Source organism: Barbatula barbatula (assembly GCF_947034865.1).
Source record: "Barbatula barbatula genome assembly, chromosome: 1".
Lineage (NCBI taxonomy): Eukaryota > Metazoa > Chordata > Actinopteri > Cypriniformes > Nemacheilidae > Barbatula > Barbatula barbatula.
The window spans coordinates 12,404,549-12,432,313 of record NC_136766.1 but is presented as its reverse complement, the minus strand read 5'-3'; the positions used below and the strand labels follow the sequence as shown (position 1 = coordinate 12,432,313).

Sequence of the window (27,765 nt, the reverse complement as noted above, 5' to 3'; positions counted from 1 at the left end):
GTGGTTATATGGTTCTGATCTTAAATCAACCGCATAATCTCATTCGTACACAATCATCTTTGGTTAAATGTGGTTTCAGATCACTCACATCATATCACTAATACTGTATTAATAGTAATACATAATTATTCTAGTTCGCATGAATACTTCTTAATACTGCGAATGTATACATGTGTACTATTAAAATATATTTTATGTTAATAACATTGTGTAAAACTAATGAAAACAACTTTGAGTATATATGTGGTTCGTCGACCCAGAAATTGCACATAGTGTGAGGTAGAATGGCCAATAGTCTCTCACACTATTAACTTTCACTTCATGTACAAATGCTAGGGTTAATGTCGTCTGAATAAAGTAACGTTACTGTGATCTAAAATAAATCTTAACAACGACACTGGGAATCAAAGACGTATTGTGTTTTTACGTTGTTTGCGCAAATTCACATCTTCTGATAACGCTGTGCTCGATTACTCCTGTCCGATCTATGAATCGGTGATCGGCGCAGTAAGCAGCACGTGTGTTAAGCAGCAGTGAAGCCTGGGTCTTGTATTTGTGTTTTGAACTATGATGGATGATCGTAAGTATTATATTGTTGAATAAATAACATTCGTGTACCATTTAATACTTCATGACTTATGACATCTATCAAATCGGGTTTTTTGTCCAGATATCCATTACGCTGATTTATGTATCCCTTTGCACGATAACAACTTCTTTCTTTCGCCATTTGTACTGTTTGCATTGGATAGGTATTGTCAAATCACGACTTCCTCGAGAACAATGTGACATTTTGGGAGTACAGGTGATTCGTGGCGTTTCATTAATCCCATTTATTGGTTTAAACGTGTGTTTGCATACAACATGGTATCATTCAGTGATAATTCGTGTATTGATCGCTGTCTGTTTGTTTTACTAAATGACACTCGTGTAATTGTTCAGTCTCAGCATGGAAAGGCAGCAGAGGATTTCACCAAAGCTTTCCTGAAGAACAGCATACCCAAGATGACTGCTGCTGCAATCGAGGATATGATGCTGCACAAGGCGGTGGTACTGGAATATGCAAGACCGAAGAAAAAGGAAAAGAAAAGAAAGGCCAAGGGACTGAATGCTAAAGAGAGACGACGACTGAAAATATTCCAGCTGAAACCTGAACATCAAAAGTGGGTGTTATAATTAGTCTCTAACATTTATTTTTATGTCTTATTCCACTGGGTGTAATGATGTTTTGCTGGTTGCACAGAGACCATTATGGCTTTAATAAAATTAATTTCCATTATTACAACTAATATCATTTCTTTAATGTTTTTATTGTTGTATATCATTGTTAATTAAGTGTTGACTAAACAATTGAACCCGCTCTTAACATCTGGTAATTGGTTCTGCTTTTAGGTATGAGCTCTTCTTACCTCTGCATGAACTTTGGAAGCAGTACATTGTGGATCTATGCAATGGATTGAAACCAGCAAGGTAAAATGCACTTCGTAAAAAATCATTCATCTTTCCAGATTTGGATAGTTTAATTTTTTGCCTAGTTTATGCTACATGCATGTCTTGTTTCTGTTCGAATGCAGCAACCCACAGATGATACAGCAGAAGCTCCTGAAAGCTGATTTCCATGGTGCTGTTTTAACAGGTATGACATGACGCAAATGAAACGTGTCTGTGCACAAGGGCACATTGCACGGTATAGCCGGATGTTTTGAGCATAAAGAATAGCCTCATGTTATCTCTTGTGTGTCTGTTACAGTGGTCAGATCAAAATGTCCGTCGTATGTAGGTCTTACTGGCATTCTAGTACAGGAACTGAAGCACATCTTTAAAATCATCACAAAGGAAGACAAACTGAAAGGTATATGTGTAAAGTTGTTCATATACAACATTTAAGAACCAGATTCTACTGCTTTTGAAGTAAACATGCTTTTTTTATTATTTATAAAAATGATACTATTAAATAAATATTAAAGTAGCTTCTTAATGAATTCAGCTTTTGTGCAAAGTAGTTTGACTCACAGAATTAGCTTGTCAATATTTGTCATGGCCCAGTCAAGCTGTGCGCCACTAGAGGGAGCTGAAGCCTGTGCGCAAACAACAATACTTGAAATGCAAAATATTAGCGTTTTTACTAAACGGGTTCTCACTGGTTTATGCTGTGAAGTAAAATAAAGGATTTTTCTATCATCAGAAACATTCTACATGTTACAGTCTTATCAAATGTTGCACGTAACATTTCTTGCACGTTGCACGGTCATATTCAAGTCACAGTCTTACTGTCACGGCCACACTTTTAATGGCTTCCTCCAGAATACAGTTACGTGCCATGTCTCGTATCTCATTCTACCAATTGAAAATGAAAAAATAAAGCCTTTTCAACAGATGATGTGTAAATAATTCTATTTTGCATGATAGTTGCTCCATAGGGATATGTTACTTGTTTTAAAAATGTTTTCTGCAATCTTATATCCTTCTGAATGCTGATTCTGGATATTTTCTCTCCCTAGTCATCCCTAAAAGGAATAGTGTGTTCAGTGTGGAAATAGGTGATTTCGTAACGCACATCTATGGCAGCAAGTTTGAACTGCGCTCCAGTGAACGGTCAGCAAAGAAATTTAAGGTTAAAGGAACAATTGATTTGTAATAGAAAACTGTTGCCACTGTGGACTGATCCTGGACACATTTGTTCTTAATGGACACTTTTTTTTAACTGGGGTGCTTGTTTTCTCATTTTATGCTTTAAAAATCTATTATTTATTTGGATATAAATCTGCATTGTTATATAGACGTTCAGAAAAACGTTTCATTTGGAGATGTCCACTAGGTGGAGACCATGATACCTTTTGCTTGTTCAGATTTGCTTAATAGGACTAGGTTTTATCAAATGACTGTACACCTCTTAGTTATAAAAGAACGACGGTTTGATTTCTCAGTTATACAGTAAATTAATTAATGAACGAGTAGACCTCTGTTGTTTATTTTCTTATACTGTTTTTATTTTTTTAAATCTCTGGTTTGTGTATGCTGTCATGTAATGTTGTTATTATCCAATTATTCTGCATAATTAACTTTTTTGTAAATACCATGTTTCCCATATACACAAAGACCATACACAGACAGCGAGAGGTCAGCACTGAAAACCAAATACAATCTAATATCTTTAAAGGAGTAGCTCACCTTAAAATTTAAAATGTTGTCATCATTTACATGTCCTCTTGTCATTTCAAACCTGTATGACTTTCGTTCTTTTGCAGAACACAAAATATGATATTTTGAAAAATGTTGGTAATGGTAACAAAACAGCGTGGCCCCTCATTCACTTCTATTGTAACCAACGACATTCTTCAAAATAACTTATTTTGTGTTCTGCAGAAGAATGTCATACAGGTTTGAAATGACAAGAGGACAGAATTTTCATTTTGAAGGTGAACTACTTTAAAGGCGGAGTGTCTGATTTCCGAATAACGGTTGTTTAGATAGTTGAGCAGACCACCAAAACAACCCTGTAGCCAATCAGCAGTAAGGTGTACAGGACGGACATTAGTCGAGCGCTGACGGAAGCGTATGGGGTAGGGGTGTGTCGGTTCAGATGGTTTGAACATCAACAACGGCTTAGAGAAACACCCCGCCTTTAAGAACTGCTTCAAACTGTTTACCCCACATATGGCAGATTACATGACAGTAAGTCCAATGTGCATGTTTACACAGCAAAAATTATATGACATACGATGAGATTTGTTTTAGTAGGTCAACTTGAATATAAATGCAGTCAAATCTGGTGCTGTATTTTCCAACAAATTAGACCCACAGTTGACATTATGTGTAGGTGAATTATTGTATTATCTGTTACACATGGTTTTCATCCACAGTAGTCATCATGCCTTTCTACAAAACAAGGAACTTTGCTTTTTCCTCTGTGTCAGCATGTTTCTTTGTGTACTTGTTTTTATTGTGAACACCTCTTCTGGTAATCCCCCTCTTCTTAAAAAGGGGCAAAACAGGTTTTGTCAAAACCGTAACCAATTATAATGATTCTTCGTATTTAGTGTTCCGATATAAATTCAGCAATGGTGTTATTGGAAGTTCTTTGAGTAAACTGATTAATAACATAGACTTATTGTTACATCCTGAAATAAGATCTTGCGAATCACGTCTGTTCATGATTCTGGTGTGATTTGCTTTTCAAAGAAAAGAGGTCCTTTACATTCAGCGCTTCCTCCTCTGAAATAACTGTTTAAACATTGCATCAAGGGTGTGTACTTCCCCCCCAAAACCACATTTTATATTCCTAGATATGCTAACAAATAGAATTTCAACCAATGCTGTATGTTAAATATTACACCTTGCATGTTAAACAGTACAAGCCTTGAAGTTGTTTGTAAGTAAACTTGTTAGACTGGCTATACCACTGTTTTACTTCCATTGATATAAATCAGTTTTCTGACTGTTTTCTTGGATCTTAAGGTCAAAGTTATGCAATTGCATTGTAAATTATTTTTTACTGGCTGCTGATCATTGACAGTTAAACAACTTATTGGTGCATTCTGCAGGTTAACTGTACGTTTATGTTCATACATATCATCTTTAGAAATAGTAACAAATAATTGCTATGGAAGTGTCTATACATTGAAATTTTCTAGACCGCAATAAATACAACATCATGTACTGTGTTTTTTTTAAGTAAACTTTTAGTTGTTTCATATTTCATACATGGTTTTTTAAATGAAATTTCCCCGCTCAAGGTAATTCTTTTTACTCTGCATGCCCCATGGGTGTATCATTTCTCGCTCAACAAAGTTATGAGGAAGATAGACGTGACTTTTTCCCTAAAACTTTTGTATAACTTTAAAGGGCTCTTTTCCAGAAAGGGGTTGGCTTAAACCAGGACTAGGCCTTATTTAATTAGCAAACGTATGTAGTTTTAGCAAACATTACCTCCTAAAACATTATTTGTGTGCTTTCTGAGGCAACGCAAAATAAGTTGCAAGTTGTTTTCAGTTTGGTCAGCAATTATATTTATTTTAGTCTAGGACTCCCTTACTGGAAAACCACACAATATGTTTAACATTTTAAAATGGAACAATTTGGGCCAGCTAATGGTATAAGGACACGATGCGAGTCAGATCCAACCTGCTGTTAGAACTTTAGGCAACCTACAAGATAAGAGGGCAGATATAACTTCAACAGCAGGTGTTCTCATATAATGCTTTGATATAAACCTTTATCATAGCATCTATTGTTTATATGACCATATATACCAAATGTCACTAATGAACTGATTTCTAATTTACTGTTTTCATATCTTGTTCTATCTAGACCTAGACACATACAAGGAAGATTAAACTTCTTAAACAATTGCGTATTTTCTCGGAGCTCTGGCACTGTGGAATTTCCCCACTTCAAACAGGAAATACAAGTTTATGAGACTGATATAAACTCTGTTTTGGCTTTCATTTGAAACACAGTGCTTAGCCAAGCAGTCAGAGAAAGAAGAGGAATAAAACAATTATTTTCTAGCCATAAGGACAAAGAAACTGCAAAAAGACTAACAACTAAAATTGTTCCACCACATTCAGGTTTGTGTTTTTTCTTCTTGAATTAAAATGTGAAGTGATTTATTTGTGTTCCTATAAAAATAATTATTTTCTTATTTTTTCACGGCGTTTGAAGTTATTTAAACCATTTAAAGATTTACGAAAACTAAAATTGTTTGCCTATTGGTTGAAAAATGACTGCACACTTTTTAAACACGTCCATTGAAATAAATGTATTCTTACAATTCACAGAAAATTTTCAGCAATGGCGGAACTGCTGACATTTAATAAAAAGAACCGTGAGCGCATTCAGGCAGTGGAGAACACTTTTGGCCACACTAGAAAGTCACTTCTTAGCCCAGACCGTATCCTAGTGGGAGAGGGTCGCTTGTTAAAGCTTTGCAGACGTGGACCCAAACCCAAAGTGTTCTTCCTCTTCAATGACATCCTGGTCTACGGCAGTATCATGGTGCCTGGCCGCTGGAACAATAAAAAGCAAACAATTCCTTTGGATGAGGTCGAGGTGGAAGATATGCAAGACGAAACCACCATGTCCAACCAGTGGCTCATCCGCACACCACGCAAGTCCTTCTACGTGGCGGCGGCCTCGGCTGACGAGAAGCAAGCGTGGATGGAGCACATTGAGCAGTACAAAGCCCTCCTACAGCAACACAAAGGCCGTACTGATAGAAATGCCAGGAGGAGTTATGCTGCTACCTTGATCCCTGACATGGCCTCAGCCATTTGCATGCGTTGCTCAGATCGCTTTACCGTTGCTAACAGGAGGCACCACTGCCGGATGTGTGGCTATATAGTATGTGGATCTTGTTCAAAGGACCGGGCCTTGCTACTCAACATCTCATCGAGTCCGGTGAGAGTCTGCCGGCATTGTGTGGTCTACCTGCAAGGACAAGACGACAGAGAGACAAGATACAAGAAACAGAGAAGAGTCAAGAGAAAGAACTGGAAGAAGAGTTCAGTGGAGGACACAACGACCCAACCCGAATATGAGAGTTCCAGTGAAGAGGAGGAGGACAGGGGGTATCAAGTCCCTAGCAAATGGTTCACTGGGGTCCAGCAGGAAAATCATTCTGAATACTGCCATCTTAAATCAGAGCGCATGATGCCTCCACTTAGGGTACTGTGAAATTGGACATACTCTAGAAAGAAAGAGAACACATTCTGTTACTTTGAACTATAATAGAACCGATGTGTTGCACCTGCCCAAACAGCAAGTGCGGATGATACAGTAATGATGTATTTTGCACAAGTCTCTAATACATTTATTTTGCTATATTTTTTTAATATGTGTTTGTATTAGACTTTTTTCTCATTTTACAAAAGTTTTGTATTTATCTTGCAATGTTAATATGTAAATAAATGTAAATATGCACTTTACAATCAAGAACAGATTCTAATATTTTTTCTTTTATTACATACACCTGTGGGCTGTATCACAAAGCAAGGTGAACAAACACTGAGTTGCAAAACCAGACAACGTTTTTAGTTGACAAAACCAGACAAAGTTTTGAGTTGACAAAACCAGACAAAGTTTTGAGTTTACAAAACCAGACAAACTCAACATGGTTCGTGAGGTGCGTGCACCAGGAAGTGTAACACGTGCGGCAAACATCCATACACACTGAACATGGAAAGCGTCATCAGTTTGATTGACTTCACATGAGTATCGGTCAAATTGACTTTTCTGTTTAAGGCAGATTAGATCATTTGGAAAATGGTAACGTTTGCCTGCTTGAAGTGAAATCATACGATTCCTCCCTCTCGGGAATCAAAATCCAAAGTCACGCCTCCACCAAAACACACAAAACGTTTTTTTGACCCTACACCTTTCACAGACGATATACAATTCACTTTACTTATTGATTGCTATCAGGATGTAGGGAGACTTCCAACCAGCATGACAAAAAACTTTTCTGGACAGCATTGCCTACTCTGCCTTTAATTGAAACACATTTACAAGGCAGGGATAATCCCTGCAGTGAAAGTTTGAGAAGGCAGCTACTGACTATATCAATACAGAATCAACTGAATTGAAATGATTTGTATAGGTTTACAATAAGATAAAAAGATCATATGTATATGTAACCCCAACATCTCATTAGAGATGAAGAGGACTCAACACCAAGCACCAACCACAGTCTGTCTCTCTGCACATAATATTAATTTAACAATAATCAAAATTGGCTAACGGATAAGTGGAATTGGTAAATAAAGCGAATAAGACACAAAATGAGAAACATACCAATAGTACATCTACAGACCACAGGGTCCCCCAGTTATATTACATAGCGAATACTCTGCCAATAAGTGCAAACTAACACTACATCACCGAGAAAAGAACTCAAAATTCACTTCAAATTCCAAACAGCATTAATCACCAAAATCTAAATATAAAATAATATTTTATAGTGTAACAAAGAGTTTAAATCAAAATACGTAAAAATTACGTAATTAGGCTTACATTGCATAATAGCATTTGTAACCTGTTTGTGCCAAAGTAAATTACATCACCTGCGGTATAAAACAATACCTCTAAACTATTTAACAATAAAAAAATGACTGCCCTTTTTTTACATTTAAAAACAATGTTTTATATACATTTATAAATGGTCTTTTAACATTGAATGCCAGCATGAATGTGGAGTTTCCTAGATGAACGGAAATGCTTATGCAACTAAAATTTTAATAGCTGCCATTTTCTTTGAGAAAAATATATTATTCAACTGGCATGACAAGCCCACTTTGACTTAAATTACATTTAAAAATGCTGATAGAAAATCATCAGTCATTGCACCATTTAAATATGTTTCCTCTGTTTTAGTTCTGCATAGCTAATGTTCTCTCACTTTTCAAAGAACTGTGTGGGTCTGCTTTCTACCAAGCTGTAACTTACCACAGAACAGAATTGCCTCATAATTTCAAGGGAATCTTGTTGTGGGTAAGACAAATATTTAATTGCATACTTTGTATTACCTATTTGATTCTATAAATACATAAATCTTAGCAAGTATATTTTAAATACATTACAAAACAAAGGACAAAATATTTGTGAGATTTGTGTGATGCATGTTTACAGCTCTCTGTTTTTGCATCACAGGAGAATGTTGTGAAGCAGGAAATGCTCACTGCCATTGTTTGGTATAATAACACCTTTTGAATGTGTTTAGTCGAAAAAGGCCTGAGAGCATAGAGCAACTGAGATTGTTAAAAACGGCTCATTTTGGCCTATAGTCAACAGGAGTTAAGATCAATGTTGGCCATCAGATACATAATGAAAAAATGTCTGTCTTGCAAGACATATCTTCTAACATGCACTGCAAATGGCAAAAATGACAACTTTTTTGGAAAATGTAATCCGATTTTATTTAAAAATAAATAGAGGTCTGTCTTTGAAATCAATGGAGATTTTAGATGTACTTGTAATATTTAACTGCAAAAATTTTATCATACATTTCATTCCATTCAATCATTTATACAATTTTATTATAGTGCACACTAAATGGGGTAGCTCTAAAACGTCTAAAACGATATGACACAAAATATATCGATGTATTAATTATTATTTGGACTTAACAAATACTTGCAACAAAAACAAATGCATAAATGTAGATGAATATGGGAGATTATTTCTCCATTACTCTTGAACAATACATTTACGCTTTCATCGTATGTGTTTCTATAAAATTCAGCCAGACTATTCAACTATGTCTCTGAAATAAACAGTAAAACTAACATTTACACTTCAAAATCCTAATCTTCATACTGTACTTTGGCTCTGAGCTCTTTTGTGGCAAAAGTGAGTATGGTACTAAGTACACGCATTTGCAGCGAGGAATTCCCCATTACAAGAGCAAGTAGTTGAGCAAGATCAATCCAGTCCAGTTGGCCTAATACTGCCATGACATCATCATAGAGTTTCTTCTTATGTTGAGGAGGAAGCTCAATTATGATCTGATGAAGAGGTTGGAATTTACCACTGGTCATCCACCATCCCAATGCGCCTCCTAAAGTCGCACCTAAATATGATAATAAGAGAATAATAGGGACATAACAGAGATGTGTGGCACAATACATTTAAGCTGAATCCAATCTAAACGTTTTAGTGATAGCTTTTTTTTAGTGACATTTATTTACATTAGTACATTTATGTACAGAAAAATTATTTTGACATTTAACTAATTTTAAGTAACTTGGCAACTACCAGTCATTAGAGTAGGCGTCTGCTCATTTATGATGCATGTCCAATATGTCTCCTGTGTGTAGATAACTACTAAATGGACCTACAGAATTACCGTGCACAAATACACTGAAAATGTTTCTCAATTTTACTTAACAACCCATGTCTTGCACATAGCCATATAAACACAGATAGAGGCAGATTATTTATACTTTTTTGGTCTTTAAGTTTATTAAAAGAATCTTGTTGTAAGTTAACGTCATTGATCAAGATTCCGTTTTTTACCTTTCCAAATACAATGCATTTCGTTCTTGTGTATTTGTCAGTGTTTTAGAGTCTGCTAGTAACTTTCTGGTTATCGGTTTTATCAGTAATATACTTTTAGGGAATATATATAGGCTCTTCTTGATGCATTGCATTTACACATGCGCAAATTTTGTCCAATATCACCATGTAAATGTCAGGTGCAGCTCACAAAACATAAGAAAATGTATAGAACATCTTAAGTAAAAGTTATACTGATTACTTTACCCGTACCTGCATGTTACTACTACCACTAAATTAGATTGTATAGCGCCACTGTGTGGTTAAGACGTGTAGTGCATATAAAAAAATCTGTATTGCATGAAATGATTCATGAACATACCAAGAAAAATACCGGGCGGCCCTCCAAGAAGTCCCCCTACAAAAGCCCCTCCTCCAGCTGTTAAACCTCCTTTCGCGGAGTTATGTACTGTTGCTTTTATTTTCCTGTTTTCTGATATCTTACAGCAAAGTCCCATAACATCATCTATTCGACAGTTCATAGCCATATTGTGAAACAATCTGTTAAAATAAGTAATGCAAATCATTCGGATGAAAGTAAATAAAAAGAAAACACACAGTCTAAAAACAAAGCAGAAAAACTGCTGATTCCTCTCCCCCATATAAAACGAAACAATCTCAATGAAGTTTGTTTATCGTCATTAATGTCTTACTATTTGATACTTTAACTGATAAAATAAAATGCAACATAAGGAAAAACTTACCTCAATTTCTTTTGTTACTGTTCTTTCAGTTTCAGTGTCAGAGTAAAGAGTAGGCTAGGTTATAGTGACATCACTTCCGCACTTTTCTCCTACTTTTTTTATGACAGGTCACAGAAAGAGCAAACGAACACTTGATACTCACTTGCTTCTGGATGGATGTACCGCGTTTAGTGCTTTAATATAGAATTAAACTTTTTAACCACCGCTTTGAACATTAGCAGTAGGCACCTAAGACCATATTTCATGTTAAAATGGTCACATCAGTGATAGTTTAGAAGTTAAAGGTATAACGTTGGTGGTGGTCGCAGATGTCCATTTGTATATTTTGCTTCATATTTACATGAGAAATTTAAATCGGATGCTCTTGTAACATTTTGTCTGTTTTGTGTTGATATGGTGCATTTAAAAAAGTAACAATGTGTTCACTATTTACACTGCCGTCTTTATATAAGGACAAAAGACAAAGAGAAAACTGTTTTTGTTACATTGGCACGAGCTGACACTGCAGGCATATTGAATGTTACAAAACCTGTATTATTCTAAGAAAAACGTAATTTGTCTCTGAGGTATTGAACTATTGTCACACCAATCCCATTGTTTCAATGCATACTTTGACACTCCTTCCAAATGATGTAGCCTATTCATGAGACATATTCATTATTAACCAACCACTGAAAAACATATCTGCTGGATTAGCATAAAAAATATGTGCATCGGTTGCACATAATAAACTTGTGATGTCTGTGATGAAGTTGCCTGATTTATGTTTGTTATCAGAACATGATGTTCCATGTATTTTTTTCATTTATGTCAATTATTTATAGTTACCTCACGTTGATTTAACATTAAATAAATATGTTTTAAGCGGAAGCTTTTATTATGTTGCGCACTGTATATTAAATTACAACGTGTTAAACCAACAGCTATTTTTTTAATTTAAATTGATTATAATGTTTAGTATATCTGAAACCAAAACCAAAAATATGCATTGGAGTATTGCTAAAAATAACCTGATCAAACAATCTCACATTATACATATGCAGCTTTGGCACATCTAAACTGACGTTTGTCAGTAGATACATTTCTTTCGCATAGCAAATTGGAGGGATGTAGTCCTACTATACATTTTTAACAGGCAGAGACATTTCTTAAAACAATTGTACTTTTAAACGGTAAACAACTGTAACAGGAATGTAATTGAAGCATTTGGAACATCATAAGGATTTAAAATATCTGTCAAGAGTATTGGATATTGCTAAAAGTGAAGAAATGGAACAAAAATCCTCACATGAACAGACTAAAATTCTATGAAAATATTCTCCTAAAAACATTGTTGCATTAACAGTTTAGTGTGTTAAGGTTTGTGTGTGAGTGTGTGAAATGAAGCTTCCAATTCCACCTTACTGAAATGTGAAATAATTGTTTCAACAAGTATGCTCAATTATAGACTGTTGACATTCTATGGTGGTCAATCATACCTCACATCAGTTTTGAGCTCTTTTGTGGCATAAGAAACTATAGCAGCAAATACTTGATCTTTTAGAATGCCATTTCCCATAACTTGACTAATAAGCTGAGCAGGGTCGGTCCATTTCATTGTGCCCAATACTGCCATCACATCAGAGTAGAGTTTCTCCTTCTGTGTAGGAGCAAGCTCCATGAGGATCTCAGGAAGAGGTTTGAACTGGCCACTTGTCATCCATGCCCCCAGGACACCTCCCACAGCACTACCTAAAGATAATACATAATAATGGACAAACACAAACATAAAAGACCAATGATAGAACACATTCGTTTGTGAAGGTAAGCTCATTTAAAACTAGATATTAAAATCATGCTTATAAAAGGTTAACATGTTAGTTTTAGATTGTTTGAGCCTACAGTGTCATGTAGTGATCAAATAAATATTCGTGATTATAATATATTTACAGTTACAGTATTATATTGTAGGCTACCTACCAACGGCTATTCCGACTGGGCCTCCAAGAAGCCCCCCTACAAAAGCACCACTACCCGCTGCTGCGGCTCCTTTCGAACAGCTCTTAAATGCTGCTTTTATATTTTTCTCCGCTGATATTTCACAACAAAGGCGCACAACATCCTCCATGTACCGGCTCATCGTGCCGACGAAACCTGTTCATAAATGTTTACAGTGTTGAGATGAACAAGCAAACGGGCTCCACAAAACAAAATAAACTGAATCGATTATTTGCGTTCAGCTCTTAAAGACAAATGTAGCTTTCGTAATGCAGATTTCAGATTTTTCATTTTCAACCTTGACGACGTGTAACACAGTCCTACTTAGACACACTGTTAAATAAAGGCTTTATTAGCCTATATTGTCGAATATTTGACACTTGAGGATTGATAGGGTAAACTTCAACATTTATCATAATGTTTGACAAAACTTTTTAAAGAACATACCTTAGCTTATTCACGCCTGTGATGCCAAGTTACTATAATTGGCTTCACTTTCATTTTAAGCGTTTTGTAGAACTGACTTTACTTCCGCGTCTGTCCAGCTGATGACACCTGCATGTTTACATTTGTTTTGTGTTAACGGGGCTATAGGTTGGCATGAATGGAGACTCCATGTTACGAGGAAATGTAATTTTATTTATATAGCGCTTCTCACAATCTGCATTGCTCCAAAGCAGCTTATCAGAAGAAAATAAGAAAAACTGAAAAACATAAAAAGGTAAAAACATCACAGTACATGGTGTTTATAGAACAAGTTAAATTATTCTAGTAAATAATATCTTATAAATGCAGTCTCCCGATGGTTTATGCAGCATATTTTACATTAAGTGAATGCTTGGCTGAAAAGATGGTTTTATAGATTAGAGAGTGTGTTTGACCACCGAATAGTATCGGGAAATGCAAAATACTTTGCATAGTTATTTAAAAGTGTATAAAACTTCCGTCTTCAGCAACACCCGTAAAGAGGCAAATTGTATTGCTTTATTGTGTTTTATACACTTTCCAAAAACACACGCGCACACACACACTATTCTTGAAATAATCTGCACCATGGACAAATATGTTATTGTGATCACACAATTATTATAGCTGTTTAAAATAAGAAAACGTGTTAAGATGGAGAAAATAGCTTCGAACTTTTGTTGCCTATTGTTGTACAATCGTTAAATGGTCTGAAGGGCCATTTGAAGGGGACTTCGGCTAAAAGAGTCTGTTAAATGAATAAATGTAAATGTAAAACGCGGAGCCCCAATGGAGAAAAAAAAACACTAGTGACAAAACAGCTCAAAACACATTAGTCGACAGTAAATGCGCTGCTATCTCCCTCTTGTGTTCAAACTCCATACTGAACGTCAGCCTTAAGTTCTTTTGTGGCATAAGTGACTATAGCACCAAGCACTCTCTCTTGTAGAGAGGCATTCCCAATAACCAGAGCAATGAGGCTCGCAACATCAACCCAGTCCACTGTCCCCAACGCTGCCATCACATCAGAGTAGAGTTTCTCCTGCTGTATAGAAGGCAGCGCCATGATAATCTCTGGAAGAGGTTTAAATTGGCCACTTGTCATCCAACTTCCCAGAGCACCTCCCAATGCACCACCTAAACGAGATTAATATAGAAATAAAAACACAGAGCATAAAGGTAACTAACAATGTATTGTTCATTTGTTAACACGGAATAGTTAAATAACTAAGCAATGACAGATGATATTAAAACTCCACCCTGTGGAAAGAAACTGGATGAAAGTTCGAAGATTGCAAGAATGCAGAATCAAAAGCTTACCAACAGCTATACCGGCCGGTCCTCCAACCAGTCCCCCAACAAAAGCACCACCACCCGCCGCTGCAGCTCCTTTACCAGAGTTCTTAACTGCTGCTTTTATCTTTTTATTTGCTGAAATCTCACAACATAGTTGAATAATATCATCCTTCCGACTGCTCATTGTGCTGTATTGAGAAACCTGAGAACAAATTGACCTTTCACACACACACATAAAAAGGTGATAAATGCTTGATGAAACATTTTACAAGCTATAAGCAATTTAACCAAGCAGTGGTAAAAGTAAAATAGAAACAAACGGTTTAATCTGTTATTTAGAGCCTATCCCACAGCATTTACTTTACTTAACATTAAAACAAATAATATGCAACAAATATTCTCTTTGACTTTTATGATACGCCTTAAAATAAAAAAGTCTACATTTATCTAAAATATTGTGTGACATACCTCTTCTTGAACAACTGCAGATGCCTGTTAATGATACTTTTGAAATCAGTGTATGTAATGCCTCCACCCTTCTTTGAAAAGGGGCCGACTCTCTCTCTCACTCTCTCTCACTCTCACTCACTCTCTCTATGACAGTGTTAATATAATGATAAAACGACTTGACAATTTACACTTCGTAAAAGCCATATATTGTCACATTAATTTGGATCTAGTAACAAAGGACCCTGACAGTTCCAAGACCGACACCCATGTGTTTATAATCATAAAGGCTTAACACTAATTATTCTATTTTCTTATATTATCGGTCTTAACTAAAAATATTAGTTTTTATTTTTAAATTGTGGATAATTGAAACAGATATGGAATTAGCTTTTTAGAGATATTAGTTTTTTAAAAGTTTGTCCCAATATTCTCCTCTAGAGGGCGGCCATTTCTCGATGAGGCGCCTGTCACAATGTCCTGTTTAGGCCTAATTATGCGTAATCCATGTGTATCCTTTTAACAGTTTATGATCAGTTTAAAATGGGGATATGTCTTCATATTTGTAATCACACTCCCTACCTTCAAATACTGATAACTTTTATTTATTATGATGGTTCACTACGAAACGGTTAACGCTGTTTTTCTGTAGCACATATGACGTCAATGTAAGGAGTTCAAATATAAATCCCGTATGGAATACTGCAGTATCTTTTCTCCTATCAATTGGCCCAAAATCGATATATCCAAATGATTTCTCTTGCAACACCTGTGAGGATGTTTATAAACAAGACCATCCGCGTGTGGGAACATCACATGTCCCGCCTTGTGGGTGGGGTTGATGACGCAATGTCAAGTACAGTCAAAAACAAAGGGGAGGATCTTGGAGTACATAAACAAGTCGAGACTGTACACTGAGGGTGCCATTTGGACATAATTTATACAGAGTAAAGGAGCTTCATAAAAGGCAATTTCGTAGATTTAGCAATTGAGGTAAGAGTATTTTAACATATTCTACGCGTATCTTCACGACATTTACATTTTCTTGTCAGTTTTAAGTAGCCTGCCCATAATTTTTGTGTCTACACACTTGTAACCTAATTAAAACACGTGTGATGAAGTGTTTGTGTATCTAAACGAATGTGTTTAAACACCGTTCAGTTGATTAAAACGGTTCGATTGTAATAGCAGTTCCCCTACAATATCCAGTTGTTCCAAGTTTATATAATAAAAGTCTTGTTATTTTTGCAAACTTCGTTTGTCAAATGATTCGTTATTATGACCGTCTTCGCCTTAATGAGCTTACTGTATGCAAATAAATTATGAGTTTGGTCCCAAAATGAGACAACTCCGTTTTTAAAAAAATCATGTTTTGTTATTGTGAAGTTCAATTAATATCAATCAAACTGCAGCTTTTAGCCATAATAACTAAAAAAAATACAGCTAACTAACACAATAAAACAGAGTTATCTCAATTTGGAACCAAACTAGCGACTATGCTTTAAAAGGCTACAGCTGATCGCTCCTTCCTGTCCCACTACAACATTTGACCGACGTGCTGAGGATAGTATTACAATCGAGTTCTAATACATATGATATAATGTGGCCTGATTTATTTGGGATTCGTATATTAAAAGACTAATCAAGCAACGTCGCAACTGTTCCAAAACTTTGAAAGGTTGATAACAGACAGACAAGCTTGTAATCCATATTGTCATATGTGCAATACTCACCGTTTAGTTTAATGTAGGCTATGGCTTTGTAACATTACTCAACTTGCGCTAAAAATTAACTCGTAGATCTGATGAATGCATTCTGTTAAAAATAAATCTAAATTTAGAACGGCAGACTTCCAGACAATGTTAAAAATACACCTTGTATGGAAGAGAACACCATGTTTCAGCCCGACCAGCTGACGTGTCTGGTGCATTAATTGCAACTTGTACCAGAGCCGCGGACACGACCTTAAGGTTATGCGAGGCTCCAGCGTCTAATATGACGTGTTTAACATTCTGCGCGTTACTTTCCATCAACGTCTTCAATTTAACAGCGAAATAAAGAGAGAACAGTGCATGATGTGCTTATTGAGCTTGATTCCTCTAGATAGCATCATAATCCATTCATTTCATATCTTTTTAGATTGCAATCTAATAGAACAGGAACAGAGAATGATCGGTAAAATCCTCGCACTGCTTGGCAGCGTAGAGAACAACAGTAATGCTGCAGTTGAAACTGATGACTGTGCGAAACTCTTTGAGTTTGAGGATGGAGAATGGGTTATAATAAATATACATGGTAAGTGGTTTTGATTAATGTAACGGTTAACCATTTTAAAGTACATTTGTATTTTTCTGTAACGTTTTAGGTTTTGTAATAAAACTGGTATCACAATAAGTCTAGGGAGGTCAAGAACAACAAGCATTTTAGTTTTAAGATCGTGATGTGTGTCAGAGAGACTGGACTCAGATTATACCTTTTTAACTGAATTCTGCTTCCTATGCAGAGGCAGAGAATCAGTCATTTGGCTCGTGTGAAGCTGACATACTGGAAAACCTACTGATCGAGCACCCCAGCATGTCCGTGTACCAGATGAAGTCTAATGAGAAGGACCTTGGTTCAGAGGAAGAAGCGGCAGACATTGATAGGTACGTTTTTCGAAGGATTTAAACAGTTTGAGCCCAAGTATCTCTTTTACTTCTTATTTCTATGCAACTTTAAGAATCATTTGAAAAAGAAATAACCATTTCAATATAAATACCAAAAGGTATTTCTACCTTGAAGTAGGTCACATTCCATATGGGTCAGGTTTATGTTTTTAGACATAAGAATGATATCCAAATGAGAGAGAAAAACAACTCTTGTTATGTCATGGTGACATGCAACCTATGTTTGTGTTTTAATTTTGTATCGGTCTGTCAATCTTCTGCTTTAGGCCTGTGCCAATCAGACGTCACGTTTCTTGGCAGCTTGCTGCATGGGGCAACCCCTTGCCCTCCAGCAACATACTGCTCTCAGTGCAACGTTCCAGGGTATATAATGATCAAAGGAAACCGACCCGTGGCGCCCTCAACAGGCAAAATCTTGCAAAAACACGCTTTTCATCTTCTGAGCGACGCTATGGCTACTTCAAACAGCCTACTCAACGTCTGTACAACTTCTGAGCGTTAAACGTTTTATACATAAAAAATAACGAATGGCTTTGTTATATACATTATTGTAGCCTACTTTTGCAAATCATGAAAACATTCTCCTGTCTGTGAGACTGTTACTTGATTAAAGTTTTATTAAGTGCAGTGGTTTTATTGGAGGTCTACTGACATTAAGCATACAAAATATGACCTTAAGGAATAGGGAATGTCACTGCATTAGCAACTTTTCAGTATTTTAAGTAGTTCATTAGTACTTTAAAGTGTAGTATTGTATGTGTTTCTGTTTTTGGTAAGTTATTTCAGTGTTGAAAATTTCAAAAATTGAAGACTTTACTGTACAAGTTGAAGCCATGGCACCCGTCACTTCAAAGTCAACTATCAAGCTATTTGTTGGATATTATGTTGTAATTCAGAGTTACAAATTTTGTTATTCTTTGACTTTGTAAATATAAATGCATTGTGATGTTTTATTTTCTATCTTCGAAAAACTTTTTTTAAATTAAAAAATAAATTTTCAGCACAATCTTTTTTTATTATGTAGAGATTACTTTAAGTAATGCTTAATGATGCATTTTCTGTACCACAAGATGGTATATATTTTGTCTTAACTGCTCGGCCTTTAGTCACTCCCGAAGTTTGAACACCTTCTCCATAAACTTCTTCACTCTCTCTTCATCCACATCATTTGCCCAATATCCGTCTTTCTTAAAGTGAGAGCCAATGATCATAGCACCCGCTTGAAGGTAGTGTTCCACATTGCTGTGCGTTACTCCAGAACCAATAAGGACCGGGATCTGTACAGACTGCGTTACATCTGGAGAAAGAAAAAGCATTATTTGTGATCTCTGAAGTAATTTTGGGTGTTAATAATTTACACATAAAATAACATTCTGCTTTTTTAGACAAGGTAACAAAATTGTGTGCTCATAAAACGAGCATCTTTTTGCAACATGAATACATTAAAATACAAAACATGTTTTTCCTTCATTGTAATGAGTATTTTGGCAGAATGTGCCCCATCCTCCATCTGACAGATTCCCCAGCCCAATGGATCAGAACTAAGAAAGGCAATAGGCAAAAGTCCAAAGTAGGCAGCAGGGCAATGGCAGACTAGGCTGGGCCTGGTTTTCATGTCTATGTTTACAGCCTTCAATGATCATCAGCCATCTGGAAGCGGGATTTAAAATAGCAAGCAGTGCTGTTGTCTATATTAGCCCATACAAGGCCATTGGTTGCGAGGCAGGGGTGAAGGCAGTTTGCCTGCTCACATGGGACAATCACTAGGGCCAGGAGACTTTACGGCATTCTTTCCTCCCCGAGGAGATTATTCTTTCTAAGGCTTTAAACCCAAATTATACATGGGTTTATCTGTGTGTAGTGACACAATAGGCTACATTGGATATTAGAAGGAGATTGACAACTAAAGTGTGAGGCCTTCAATAGGGCTAAAGATGGTGATGAGAATTATTATTAAAATGTTAATGTCATCTCTAATGTATCTCAGGCAGCACACATGTAAGGAATGCCTAGGAAAACTCGTGTGACAACATAAACGTGATGTTGAGCATTTGTGAAATGAACCAGAGAGCAGAATATAGTCTGATATATCATCTTAACCCATCACAGCAAACACTTACAGAGAGACTAGGAGATAGAGAAGGAGAGACAGAGAAATACTGACCTAAAGCGTCCAAAATTACCTCTGTCTTGGCAGGCTACTATTAATTTTCCTTGTTTTGCCGTATGATAAACTGATGACTAAAAGATATCTGACAAATTATGTTTATATCAGTAGGTTCCCGTTTAGAAATGGGGCTGTTTGATTTGGTTTCACCGTTAGGGAGCTGCAGATAAATGTCACGATGACATACGAGATAGAATTGCTACAGAACAAACAAACCTGAGTTGAGTAATTCAAACATGCATAGCATACTAGGTCGCTGATCTGATTTAGGGAATCAATCACAGCGTGGCCTAATAAATCAAAGACAGATACATACTTCAGTAAAGAACATAAGGTTTAGTAAAATAAAAATGATATATGTGAAATAGATGTCATTCTGTCTCAGTACAGAATGTTAGATGTGTAATTTCTGTGCTGCTATAAAAGGTTATTTGCATTTTTATACTTTTTCCAAACAGTCTTCACATCTGCCATTGTCTGGAAAAAAAACAGGTAGTAGTGCGACAAATCCATGTCATTCTTTGAGATTTTATGGTTAACATCAACAAACAGCAGCATTTAAACCCTTCTGGGAAAATAACCTATAATGGTTTCCTTATCTGGTAGAGCATTTCTTATAGGTCATGGACACCCAGGGAATACAGGTATATCATTATTAAATTAAATGCACTGCAAATCATTTTAGACAGTATAAATGTTTGGCTATAGCAGTTTCTGCAGATTAAACTATGATCATTGTTATTTATTGAAGACATACTGTATTTTTAACATCAACAAATATCACACACGATCAAAAACAAAACGTGGGTCATTCCTACAATTCCACAAGTTATGTTGTTAATCATATTTAATATAAGAAATATCAGATTTTAGACAATTAAATGTCAATGGTAACATTTTCCGATCCATAATGTTAAGGTTTCATTTAAAATTGTTCCAATATAATGTGTTATTGTTATTCCAAAATAGTTTTTTTTAATCCATCTTATATTTTGTGAAGTGCAGTTAAATACAGCAATTCCTACAAATACTGGTATTATAATCATGGTATCATGACGTTATATTAGATTTCACTAAATTATCACACATGTAATCAGACAGGATTAAAGGATACACTGTCTGTTGGATAAAGCAAGAATTATACACAAGCTTTTATTATTAGACTATTAAGTGTTTGTCCATAACAGGGTGGACATTTGATGTCAGTAATCCATATAAAATGTTCATATAAATTGACATGCTTAAACTTGACATGTGTGAATTTGGAAGTCTCTAACATACCCCTTTCATAAAAATTAAATATGTATTCAACAGTTTCAAATTCCAAAATATAGCCTACTGAATCATAGGCATGACCCGCTTACGTGTTTTATGACCCTACTGCTGCATCACTCACCTCTTAGTTCTTTTGGATCAGCTTGAGCTCCAGTGGCTGTTCCTGTGACGATGACTCCATCAGAGAGGAAGAACTTAGCTGCTTGGGCTGTCTCGGCTATACTCACATCTGAAGTGAGGGCATGAGCACTGAAACAACAGTCAATTCACTCACCTTGTGTGATATTGAAGGATGTAGTTGACTGACGTCTTATATAACCATACCTGTGCTTTTTCTTGATGTCTGTAAAGATCTGAATGTGCTCTGCTCCAATGTGTCTACGGTAGCGCAGCAGCTCACCAGCACAAGCATTTAACAGGCCTTCATCAGCAACATGTGAAAACACAAAGCCTTCTGCACGGATAAAATCCATTCCTTTGGAGGAGGTGTTTAAAGTTAACATTTATAAAGCATCACGTTATGTTAATTACAAGAAGCTTTAGACAAAAGTCAGGCATTTGTGATTGCACATTCATGTGAACACCTGAGGCCAGGGCAACAGCCAGCGCTGACTGGTTTGCCGCTGAGAGAATCTGCACACCAAGCGGCCAGGATGGACAAAGTCTTCTAACTGCAGAACACACAGCGGTCATAGATGAACACACCTCGGGACCGACCTCAAAGGTGTAGGGAATATCATGCATGTTTTCAATGATCACTCCATCCTGTCAGAGGGTATTATGAAATGATCAATCACACATTGAACACACAAATGTACCATTTCAATCAGATTATATTAAGAAAGGTAATCAAAAAGTCCAATTCAATGAATATGTTCAGTCAATCTGTTCTGACACACTCACGCAATGAACGACAGATGATAGATTTACATATAACTCAAGGTCGCAAGAAAACACGATACATAATCGATTACTGATGTGTACATTTCATTTATACCGATCACGTACAAGCCCTGCCTGGTGGAATATTTCCGCCTCCCGACATGCCTTCTCTGTGATCTCCGACACTGTTGCTCTGTTCAAAGGGGTCCCTGGAAAAGAGAAAAGTTCAACACTGGCATTTAACACAGAAAACCTGGACAAATGAATCTCTTACCCGGCAATGCTTGGACATGAACCATGCCAATGACATTTGCCTTAAGGCGTCCGAAAAGTTTTAAAAACTTCATTTTCTTCACTGTCCCACACTACCCAGATTTGTTTGATGGTCACGTGACTGGTCAAAGGTTATGCCGACAGCTGTGTACAAGTTGTATGCGTTACAAACTAAACGTAAACACGCGAAGGACACATTTTAATAACATATTGGAAATATATTCTATGTTTCTAGGGGGGGGGGGGCAGACATTCTAATGAAACCGATCTGCCTGCCTAATGCGAAACAACTGCCACCGAATAATGCGCTTAATCAACATTTCCAACACGTGACATCTTAAACGGTCAGTCGTGCATGACCAAAACTTCACGTTTCTCGTATCCCCTGCAATATATCATGATAAAATCTAACTATTTTGACGCGATCGCCCGTATTGTTTACTTCTTGAGCTTGCTAGCCATGTGCTCTTCGCACTTCCCGAGTCTTAGTTCCGCCCCGAACGTGACATCATCAAACACACCCCTCATTTTGCCGGCAAAATTTGTCTTGAATCTAAACTTTGTTTGTTGTCGAATACATTTAAGATATACAACGCGGGATTTTTTCCTACGTATCACGCGTACCGCTGTGGATCGAAGAGCGGCATTGGTTGAAGCCGTTTGCTGTTGTTATATCGCAGCCGGGATTTTAAATGACCCGCGTTGACGGCCCCTTTTAGCCACTGCAGGCGGTTTATAAGACAAGGCGCAAAATTACTGGCGCCAGCTCAGAACGAGTGGACTGCGGAACACATCACATATGCTTCTTACATCCAGATTGTTGGATCAATTTGACTAAACAATGCCTTGTGTGATACTCTACTAACTCTTGCATCCGAAGAGAGCTGTGGAGAGAAATACTATTTTGAGAGCATCATATCAAGGTAACTTAAGTGCATTGCAGATCCGTTTTGTCAATTGTTAGAAGTATGTTAAAGTAACATTATGCTTGTAATGTGTATTAAAAGGCTTTAAGGAGCACGTTTTGGAAATGGGATGGCCGATATTTTCGTTTTTAACTATGAATATTGCGAGAGCGCGTTTAATCAAACGAGGAATAGCTGGGCTCGGCCATTTTCTGGCTCTCTTGGGTAGCAATGAAAACGTATTTTTTAACCCAGGAAACTAAATATCGTCATACAATTGCAGTGTGCTTAAAATATAGGCCCTGCGGTGCATACATCTGTGCTTTGAAACGAATATGTTGGGTTTTTAGTATAGTTTTGACCTGTTGAACATTGTTCCCAGTTCTACTTCCCCGCGCCCAAAGCGCTTTGTGAAGACTGGCGTGAGGGGGGGGTTGGGATTAAACGCCATAAATCGGACATTTTTGATCAAATAACACTTCTGTTTTTAGGCTCTCTCCGCTCAAGAGACACACACGCGTGGATATCATGCCAAGCAAGAAAGTGTAAGTTTCGATTCCGTGTCTTTCTAAGCCGTTTATGACAATCGGTGTGCATGGAAAAGTTGTAGCAGAGAGCTGGCCAGTTAGTGACTTACACAGAGTTTTAGCCCAATTTGGATGTGTAACATTATTGTTTTCCTAACAGGACACAAACTGAGCAGATTAGCACTACAGATGAAGCTTCTAAAGCCGTTTCAGCACGCACCAGGAAGAGAAAAGCAGATGTGGCTATTGTAAGCAACATTTTTGCTAGTCTTTATTCTCTTGCAAAGAGGGTCATAATGGAATCTGAAGTCTGACCGTTTCTTTCAATATCCACAGCATTTACAAGATCCAGATGAGGAGGTTGCAGAGATGACCAGAAAAAAACCATGTGCATCCCAGGTACGAATAAACATTGCTAATGCGGTAGCCTTACTGGACCTCCTACCAATATCTGTGATGCTAAACCAACTCTCCCATAAGACGACTTTTAGTCTCTTGTGTGCAGTCAAGTGGTGTATGTTGAGATTTATGGGCTACAATTCATTCTTCATTCATTCATACATGCATGCATGATGGTACAAACACTTTGTGATGGTATATTTATTTTGTGTCATCCATGTCACCATGATAGTGTATGGCATAAGTAGTAAGGGTTGATGTCATTGTTTGGCTTTCCATAATAGGCTGCCTGCCGATCACAGCACCTTTTTCCAAATGCCTTTGTTTGAAGACTGTCCCGGTTGCAGAGGGCGGGCTAGTATATTTGTTTATATCCGTTAGAAGTCTTACCTTTTTGTCCTTCCTTCTGTTTTACTCTTGCTCAGGCCTGCTGGAATCCTGACACCGGTTACACAAGCCCATGCAGGCGAATCCCCACACCTGATGAAGTCGAGGAACCGGTTGCTGTTGGCAGCGTGGGATTTGCACAGTATACCTCTGAAAACATTTTTGTCACCCCCACACGCTCTACCCCCCTGCCTGCCCTCTGGTGAGTTGGTGACTTTTCTAACTGCATTTAGCTACCTAATTCAATGGATTGACATAATTAAATATTTGTCGTCTTGTCCTACAAGACATCTATAACATCCCTCGTGACTCCCTTTGGGGATATACAATGTCATTGGTTTAATGATGTTTTGATTGACTCTGCGGGTTTGTTAAATGTTATAAATTGTCCATAGCTGGGCCAGCAAAGATGACGTGTGGAACAACCTGCTAAAAAAGGACAAAATCTACCTGCGAGATATGCGTGTTATGCAGAGGCATCCGAATCTCCAACCCAAAATGAGAGCAATCCTGTTGGATTGGTTAATGGAGGTTGGTAATACTTATTTAACCACTCACACATTTTAATCTCATTAAGAGGGGTGGGGACACTGCAAATTTAATGAAGTTCAAGTGATTTGAATGGGGGTGGGGGTTGTTTCCCCTTAAGAAGAAACTGCCAACATGGTCTGACATTCATTTACCATCTTTTCAGGTTTGTGAAGTGTATAAATTGCACAGAGAAACATTTTACTTGGGCCAGGATTACTTTGATCGATTTATGTCCACACAAGAGAATGTTCTTAAAACAACACTACAGCTCATTGGCATCTCTTGCCTCTTCATTGCTGCCAAAATGGAGGTAAGATTCCTACTGAAATGTTCTAATACGTAAACCTGAAACAAGTTCCACATGCTTGTACAATATTTGTCAACTTGAAATATAATTGGCCATTTTGTGATGTTTCCAAAGGAAATTTACCCTCCTAAAGTGCACCAGTTTGCTTATGTTACTGATGGAGCCTGTTCGGAGGATGACATTCTTAATATGGAGATTATCATCATGAAGGTAGATATCATAATTTTCCTTCAATACCTTGAGGGTTCTTGCCTAAGCCTGTAGGTTGACTGTTTAAATGTTTTTGTCTCATCTTTTCTTTCTACCCTAAGGAGTTGAATTGGAGTTTGAGTCCTTTAACTCCGGTGGCTTGGCTCAACATCTACATGCAGATGGCTTATCTAAAGGAGGATGCCGAAGTTCTCATGGCCCAGTATCCACAGGCCACATTTGTACAGATCGCTGAGGTAAGGCAAACTTTCAGCATCAGGAAGCCTAATGTTGTTATAGTGGTGTATATGTAACATCCACCTGCTCATATTTAGATTTGCCTGTTTTCCACCGGCTCAAAAACTAAATGTAAATTCGGCTTTTTCAGCTTTTGGATCTGTGTATACTAGATGTAAAGAGTCTGGAGTTTTCTTATGGCCTCCTTGCAGCATCTGCACTCTTTCACTTCTCATCTCTTGAACTAGTGATGAAAGTTTCAGGTATTGTGACGTTCTTCTTGAAATAAAGTGTTTATAATGTGGAATGGTGAACATTTAGAATTCCGAATCTAACTTAAAATTGAAAATAAATAAATAAACAAACAAAAATTGACACATTGAAGAAATGAAACTCTTTAAAGATTGTATTTTTAAGATCACCAATTCAATAGCTAGCTAGATTTCTTGATTTTATTTGAAGCATTTAGATTTTTTTTGGTTCATGTTTATTCTTTCAGTTTTTCACGGTCAATTTAATAACTTTCATATCAACATTAAAATGGCTATGAATTAAAGTAAAAATTAATTTTGAAAAAGGATGCGTTATCTCTGCCCAAACTTTTAAAACCCAAAGTACCTGTGTGTTACTGACCTGAAATGCTAATATACTAGAGCCAGTGTTGAAGTTTCCTGTGGTTAACCGTATTATTTTTTTGTGGTTGTTCCAGGGCTGAAGTGGTGTGATTTGGATGATTGTGTAAAATGGATGGTCCCTTTCGCCATGTCAATCCGTGAAGCTGGCAGCTCGACTCTCAAGACATTCAAAGGAATAGAAGCAGATGACATGCACAATATCCAGACCCACGTATCCTATTTGGATTGGCTGGTTAGTTCGTTTTGTAGTCTCAAAACATGCTGCACCTCATTTCGCTAAATATCCAAACTAAATGGTGTTGGAAATTAGAATTAGCATATCCAAAATCATAGAATGCTAAAATTTGTATGTTTAAAGTACCCGGAAGATCTACTGTTTCATGGTGAATTGGGATGCAGCAATTGACTTTGAATCAATGTCTAATACTAACCACAAGCTTGACATTAGTATATAAGCATGAAGACATTTAGCCCCAGCTAAGTCTCATTTATTTGAACAGTTGAAGACTGAAGTTTTCTTGTTTCAGGGAAGGGTTCACTCCTATCAACTAGTGGACATTGAGAGCAGTCAGAGGTCTCCAGTTCCATCTGGAGTTCTCACTCCACCACCCAGCAGTGAGAAGCCAGAGAACACAGTCTCCTGACTTCCATTCGTGCATTGAATAGGGGATAACCCTGACTGATGAATTTAAATTTAAATGAAAAAAAAAACTCAAAATGGTGGTATTGCAGGACACACCCGAAATCAATTCACATGGATCGGCATAGGATTCACAACCAAAAATATCTTGCGAGCCTTGAGCGACGTTGATTTTAATGATACAAAGGTCTGGTGTTTTATTTTTGTTAATTTTACAAATGTAGACTACCTGCCAAATTCTCAGAGCTGTTATTGGCTCCAATTGCTGCTAAAAGAGGGTGGGACTGGAGCAGATGGAAAGATGACCACCGAGATCCCCACACAAATATGGGCATGGGGTTTCTGTGGCTCAGGTTGCCATTTGGACCAGCAAAATCCTGACAGGTTGTCATGGGGACTGGAGTCTCCACTGCCAGAAGGACCAGAGAAATCACCAGCTTCAGAAGCTAGGACTCAGATTTTTATATTTAAGAATTTTCTCTGGTTGAGTGTTTTAACCAAATCGGATCATTCCCTTTTTATAGGTTTGTTTTTAAACGTGATGCTGCTACATTTCTCTATCATATGTCTAAATAAAGCAACTGTCTCAGACGGTTTTAAATTTTACCAGTTTGTTGTGTAAATGATTTTCAAGGATCATCTTTTTTTCCATAGGATATTAGGATTGCTTCAGTAATAGATAAAATTTTTTTTTAAATGCTTTGAGGGTTTTGACTAGGTGTGTATATATTTAAAATTTTGGCACATGTGCGACCAAAGATTTGCAAAGCTGATTCTAGACAACATAGTGCTTAACATAATTGTTT

At 36.9% G+C, this 27,765-nt stretch overlaps 8 protein-coding genes across 9 annotated transcripts; 4 read left to right on the top strand and 4 right to left on the bottom strand.

Moving 5' to 3' along the window:
* The first annotated feature begins 267 nt into the window (after positions 1 to 267).
* pop4 (POP4 homolog, ribonuclease P/MRP subunit) lies at positions 268 to 4,781 on the top strand. Of its 2 annotated transcripts, XM_079465959.1 has the most exons (7): positions 268 to 580; positions 753 to 805; positions 943 to 1,163; positions 1,393 to 1,470; positions 1,575 to 1,636; positions 1,751 to 1,852; positions 2,502 to 4,781. In XM_079465959.1, the coding sequence occupies exons 1-7, from the start codon at positions 568 to 570 to the stop codon at positions 2,636 to 2,638; spliced, it is 666 nt and encodes a 221-aa protein (XP_079322085.1). In that variant the 5' UTR covers positions 268 to 567; the 3' UTR covers positions 2,639 to 4,781. The 2 variants fall into 2 exon arrangements, with proteins under 2 accessions (XP_079322085.1, XP_079322084.1); XM_079465958.1 differs by lacking the exon at positions 268 to 580 and having other exon boundaries at positions 732 to 1,163; positions 2,502 to 4,694.
* Positions 4,782 to 5,793: 1,012 nt separating this feature from the next.
* plekhf1 (pleckstrin homology domain containing, family F (with FYVE domain) member 1) lies at positions 5,794 to 6,675 on the top strand (the record flags this gene model as incomplete). Its single annotated transcript, XM_079465940.1, has 1 exon — positions 5,794 to 6,675. One exon carries the CDS (start codon positions 5,794 to 5,796, stop codon positions 6,673 to 6,675), a length of 882 nt encoding a protein of 293 aa, XP_079322066.1.
* A 156-nt stretch (positions 6,676 to 6,831) lies between these two features.
* Positions 6,832 to 13,282, bottom strand: LOC306899634 (protein C19orf12 homolog). Its single transcript, XM_079465999.1, has 4 exons — positions 13,179 to 13,282; positions 12,714 to 12,887; positions 11,014 to 12,485; positions 6,832 to 8,272 (listed from the first exon to the last, which is right to left on the bottom strand). The coding sequence occupies exons 2-3, from the start codon at positions 12,871 to 12,873 to the stop codon at positions 12,223 to 12,225; spliced, it is 423 nt and encodes a 140-aa protein (XP_079322125.1). The 5' UTR covers positions 12,874 to 12,887; positions 13,179 to 13,282; the 3' UTR covers positions 6,832 to 8,272; positions 11,014 to 12,222.
* On the bottom strand, positions 8,900 to 10,596 carry LOC306899645 (protein C19orf12 homolog). Its single transcript, XM_079466010.1, has 2 exons — positions 10,373 to 10,596; positions 8,900 to 9,565 (listed from the first exon to the last, which is right to left on the bottom strand). Exons 1-2 carry the CDS (start codon positions 10,575 to 10,577, stop codon positions 9,300 to 9,302), a joined length of 471 nt encoding a protein of 156 aa, XP_079322136.1. The 5' UTR covers positions 10,578 to 10,596; the 3' UTR covers positions 8,900 to 9,299.
* Positions 13,283 to 13,351: 69 nt separating the features above from the next.
* On the bottom strand, positions 13,352 to 14,762 carry LOC306899623 (protein C19orf12 homolog). Its single transcript, XM_079465988.1, has 2 exons — positions 14,517 to 14,762; positions 13,352 to 14,333 (listed from the first exon to the last, which is right to left on the bottom strand). The coding sequence occupies exons 1-2, from the start codon at positions 14,725 to 14,727 to the stop codon at positions 14,068 to 14,070; spliced, it is 477 nt and encodes a 158-aa protein (XP_079322114.1). The 5' UTR covers positions 14,728 to 14,762; the 3' UTR covers positions 13,352 to 14,067.
* Positions 14,763 to 15,750: 988 nt separating this feature from the next.
* On the top strand, positions 15,751 to 18,605 carry LOC306899612 (uncharacterized protein). Its single transcript, XM_079465977.1, has 4 exons — positions 15,751 to 15,932; positions 17,079 to 17,234; positions 17,443 to 17,584; positions 17,872 to 18,605. The coding sequence occupies exons 2-4, from the start codon at positions 17,108 to 17,110 to the stop codon at positions 18,098 to 18,100; spliced, it is 498 nt and encodes a 165-aa protein (XP_079322103.1). The 5' UTR covers positions 15,751 to 15,932; positions 17,079 to 17,107; the 3' UTR covers positions 18,101 to 18,605.
* LOC306899583 (uncharacterized protein F13E9.13, mitochondrial) lies at positions 18,211 to 22,913 on the bottom strand. Its single transcript, XM_079465948.1, has 6 exons — positions 22,204 to 22,913; positions 22,056 to 22,138; positions 21,632 to 21,812; positions 21,372 to 21,522; positions 21,169 to 21,296; positions 18,211 to 18,902 (listed from the first exon to the last, which is right to left on the bottom strand). Exons 1-6 carry the CDS (start codon positions 22,274 to 22,276, stop codon positions 18,712 to 18,714), a joined length of 807 nt encoding a protein of 268 aa, XP_079322074.1. The 5' UTR covers positions 22,277 to 22,913; the 3' UTR covers positions 18,211 to 18,711.
* Positions 22,360 to 27,565, top strand: ccne1 (cyclin E1). Its single transcript, XM_079465928.1, has 12 exons — positions 22,360 to 23,125; positions 23,599 to 23,652; positions 23,795 to 23,882; positions 23,971 to 24,033; positions 24,459 to 24,622; positions 24,816 to 24,951; positions 25,115 to 25,261; positions 25,373 to 25,468; positions 25,570 to 25,704; positions 25,836 to 25,947; positions 26,394 to 26,551; positions 26,847 to 27,565. Exons 2-12 carry the CDS (start codon positions 23,636 to 23,638, stop codon positions 26,961 to 26,963), a joined length of 1,233 nt encoding a protein of 410 aa, XP_079322054.1. The 5' UTR covers positions 22,360 to 23,125; positions 23,599 to 23,635; the 3' UTR covers positions 26,964 to 27,565.
* The last annotated feature ends 200 nt before the right edge of the window (positions 27,566 to 27,765 follow it).

Coding starts and splice junctions, on each gene's coding strand:
- LOC306899583 (XM_079465948.1), bottom strand. CDS start 22,276: ATGAAGTTTTTAAAACTTTTCGGACGCCTTAAGGCAAATGTCATTGGC. Junction 21,813..22,055: donor TATTCCACCAGGCAGGGCTT/GTACGTGATCGG, acceptor ACCCTCTGACAG/GATGGAGTGATCATTGAAAA. Junction 21,523..21,631: donor GGCTGTTGCCCTGGCCTCAG/GTGTTCACATGA, acceptor CCTCCTCCAAAG/GAATGGATTTTATCCGTGCA.
- LOC306899634 (XM_079465999.1), bottom strand. CDS start 12,873: ATGAGCCGGTACATGGAGGATGTTGTGCGCCTTTGTTGTGAAATATCA. Junction 12,486..12,713: donor CCCAGTCGGAATAGCCGTTG/GTAGGTAGCCTA, acceptor TATTATCTTTAG/GTAGTGCTGTGGGAGGTGTC.
- LOC306899623 (XM_079465988.1), bottom strand. CDS start 14,727: ATGTGTGTGTGTGAAAGGTCAATTTGTTCTCAGGTTTCTCAATACAGC. Junction 14,334..14,516: donor ACCGGCCGGTATAGCTGTTG/GTAAGCTTTTGA, acceptor AATCTCGTTTAG/GTGGTGCATTGGGAGGTGCT.
- pop4 (XM_079465958.1), top strand. CDS start 865: ATGGTATCATTCAGTGATAATTCGTGTATTGATCGCTGTCTGTTTGTT. Junction 1,471..1,574: donor AATGGATTGAAACCAGCAAG/GTAAAATGCACT, acceptor GTTCGAATGCAG/CAACCCACAGATGATACAGC. Junction 1,853..2,501: donor AAAGGAAGACAAACTGAAAG/GTATATGTGTAA, acceptor TTCTCTCCCTAG/TCATCCCTAAAAGGAATAGT.
- LOC306899645 (XM_079466010.1), bottom strand. CDS start 10,577: ATGATTTGCATTACTTATTTTAACAGATTGTTTCACAATATGGCTATG. Junction 9,566..10,372: donor GCCGCCCGGTATTTTTCTTG/GTATGTTCATGA, acceptor TATCATATTTAG/GTGCGACTTTAGGAGGCGCA.
- ccne1 (XM_079465928.1), top strand. Junction 24,623..24,815: donor ACCCCCCTGCCTGCCCTCTG/GTGAGTTGGTGA, acceptor AATTGTCCATAG/CTGGGCCAGCAAAGATGACG. Junction 26,552..26,846: donor TATCCTATTTGGATTGGCTG/GTTAGTTCGTTT, acceptor TTCTTGTTTCAG/GGAAGGGTTCACTCCTATCA.
- LOC306899612 (XM_079465977.1), top strand. CDS start 17,108: ATGATCGGTAAAATCCTCGCACTGCTTGGCAGCGTAGAGAACAACAGT. Junction 17,235..17,442: donor GGTTATAATAAATATACATG/GTAAGTGGTTTT, acceptor CTTCCTATGCAG/AGGCAGAGAATCAGTCATTT. Junction 17,585..17,871: donor GAAGCGGCAGACATTGATAG/GTACGTTTTTCG, acceptor CTTCTGCTTTAG/GCCTGTGCCAATCAGACGTC.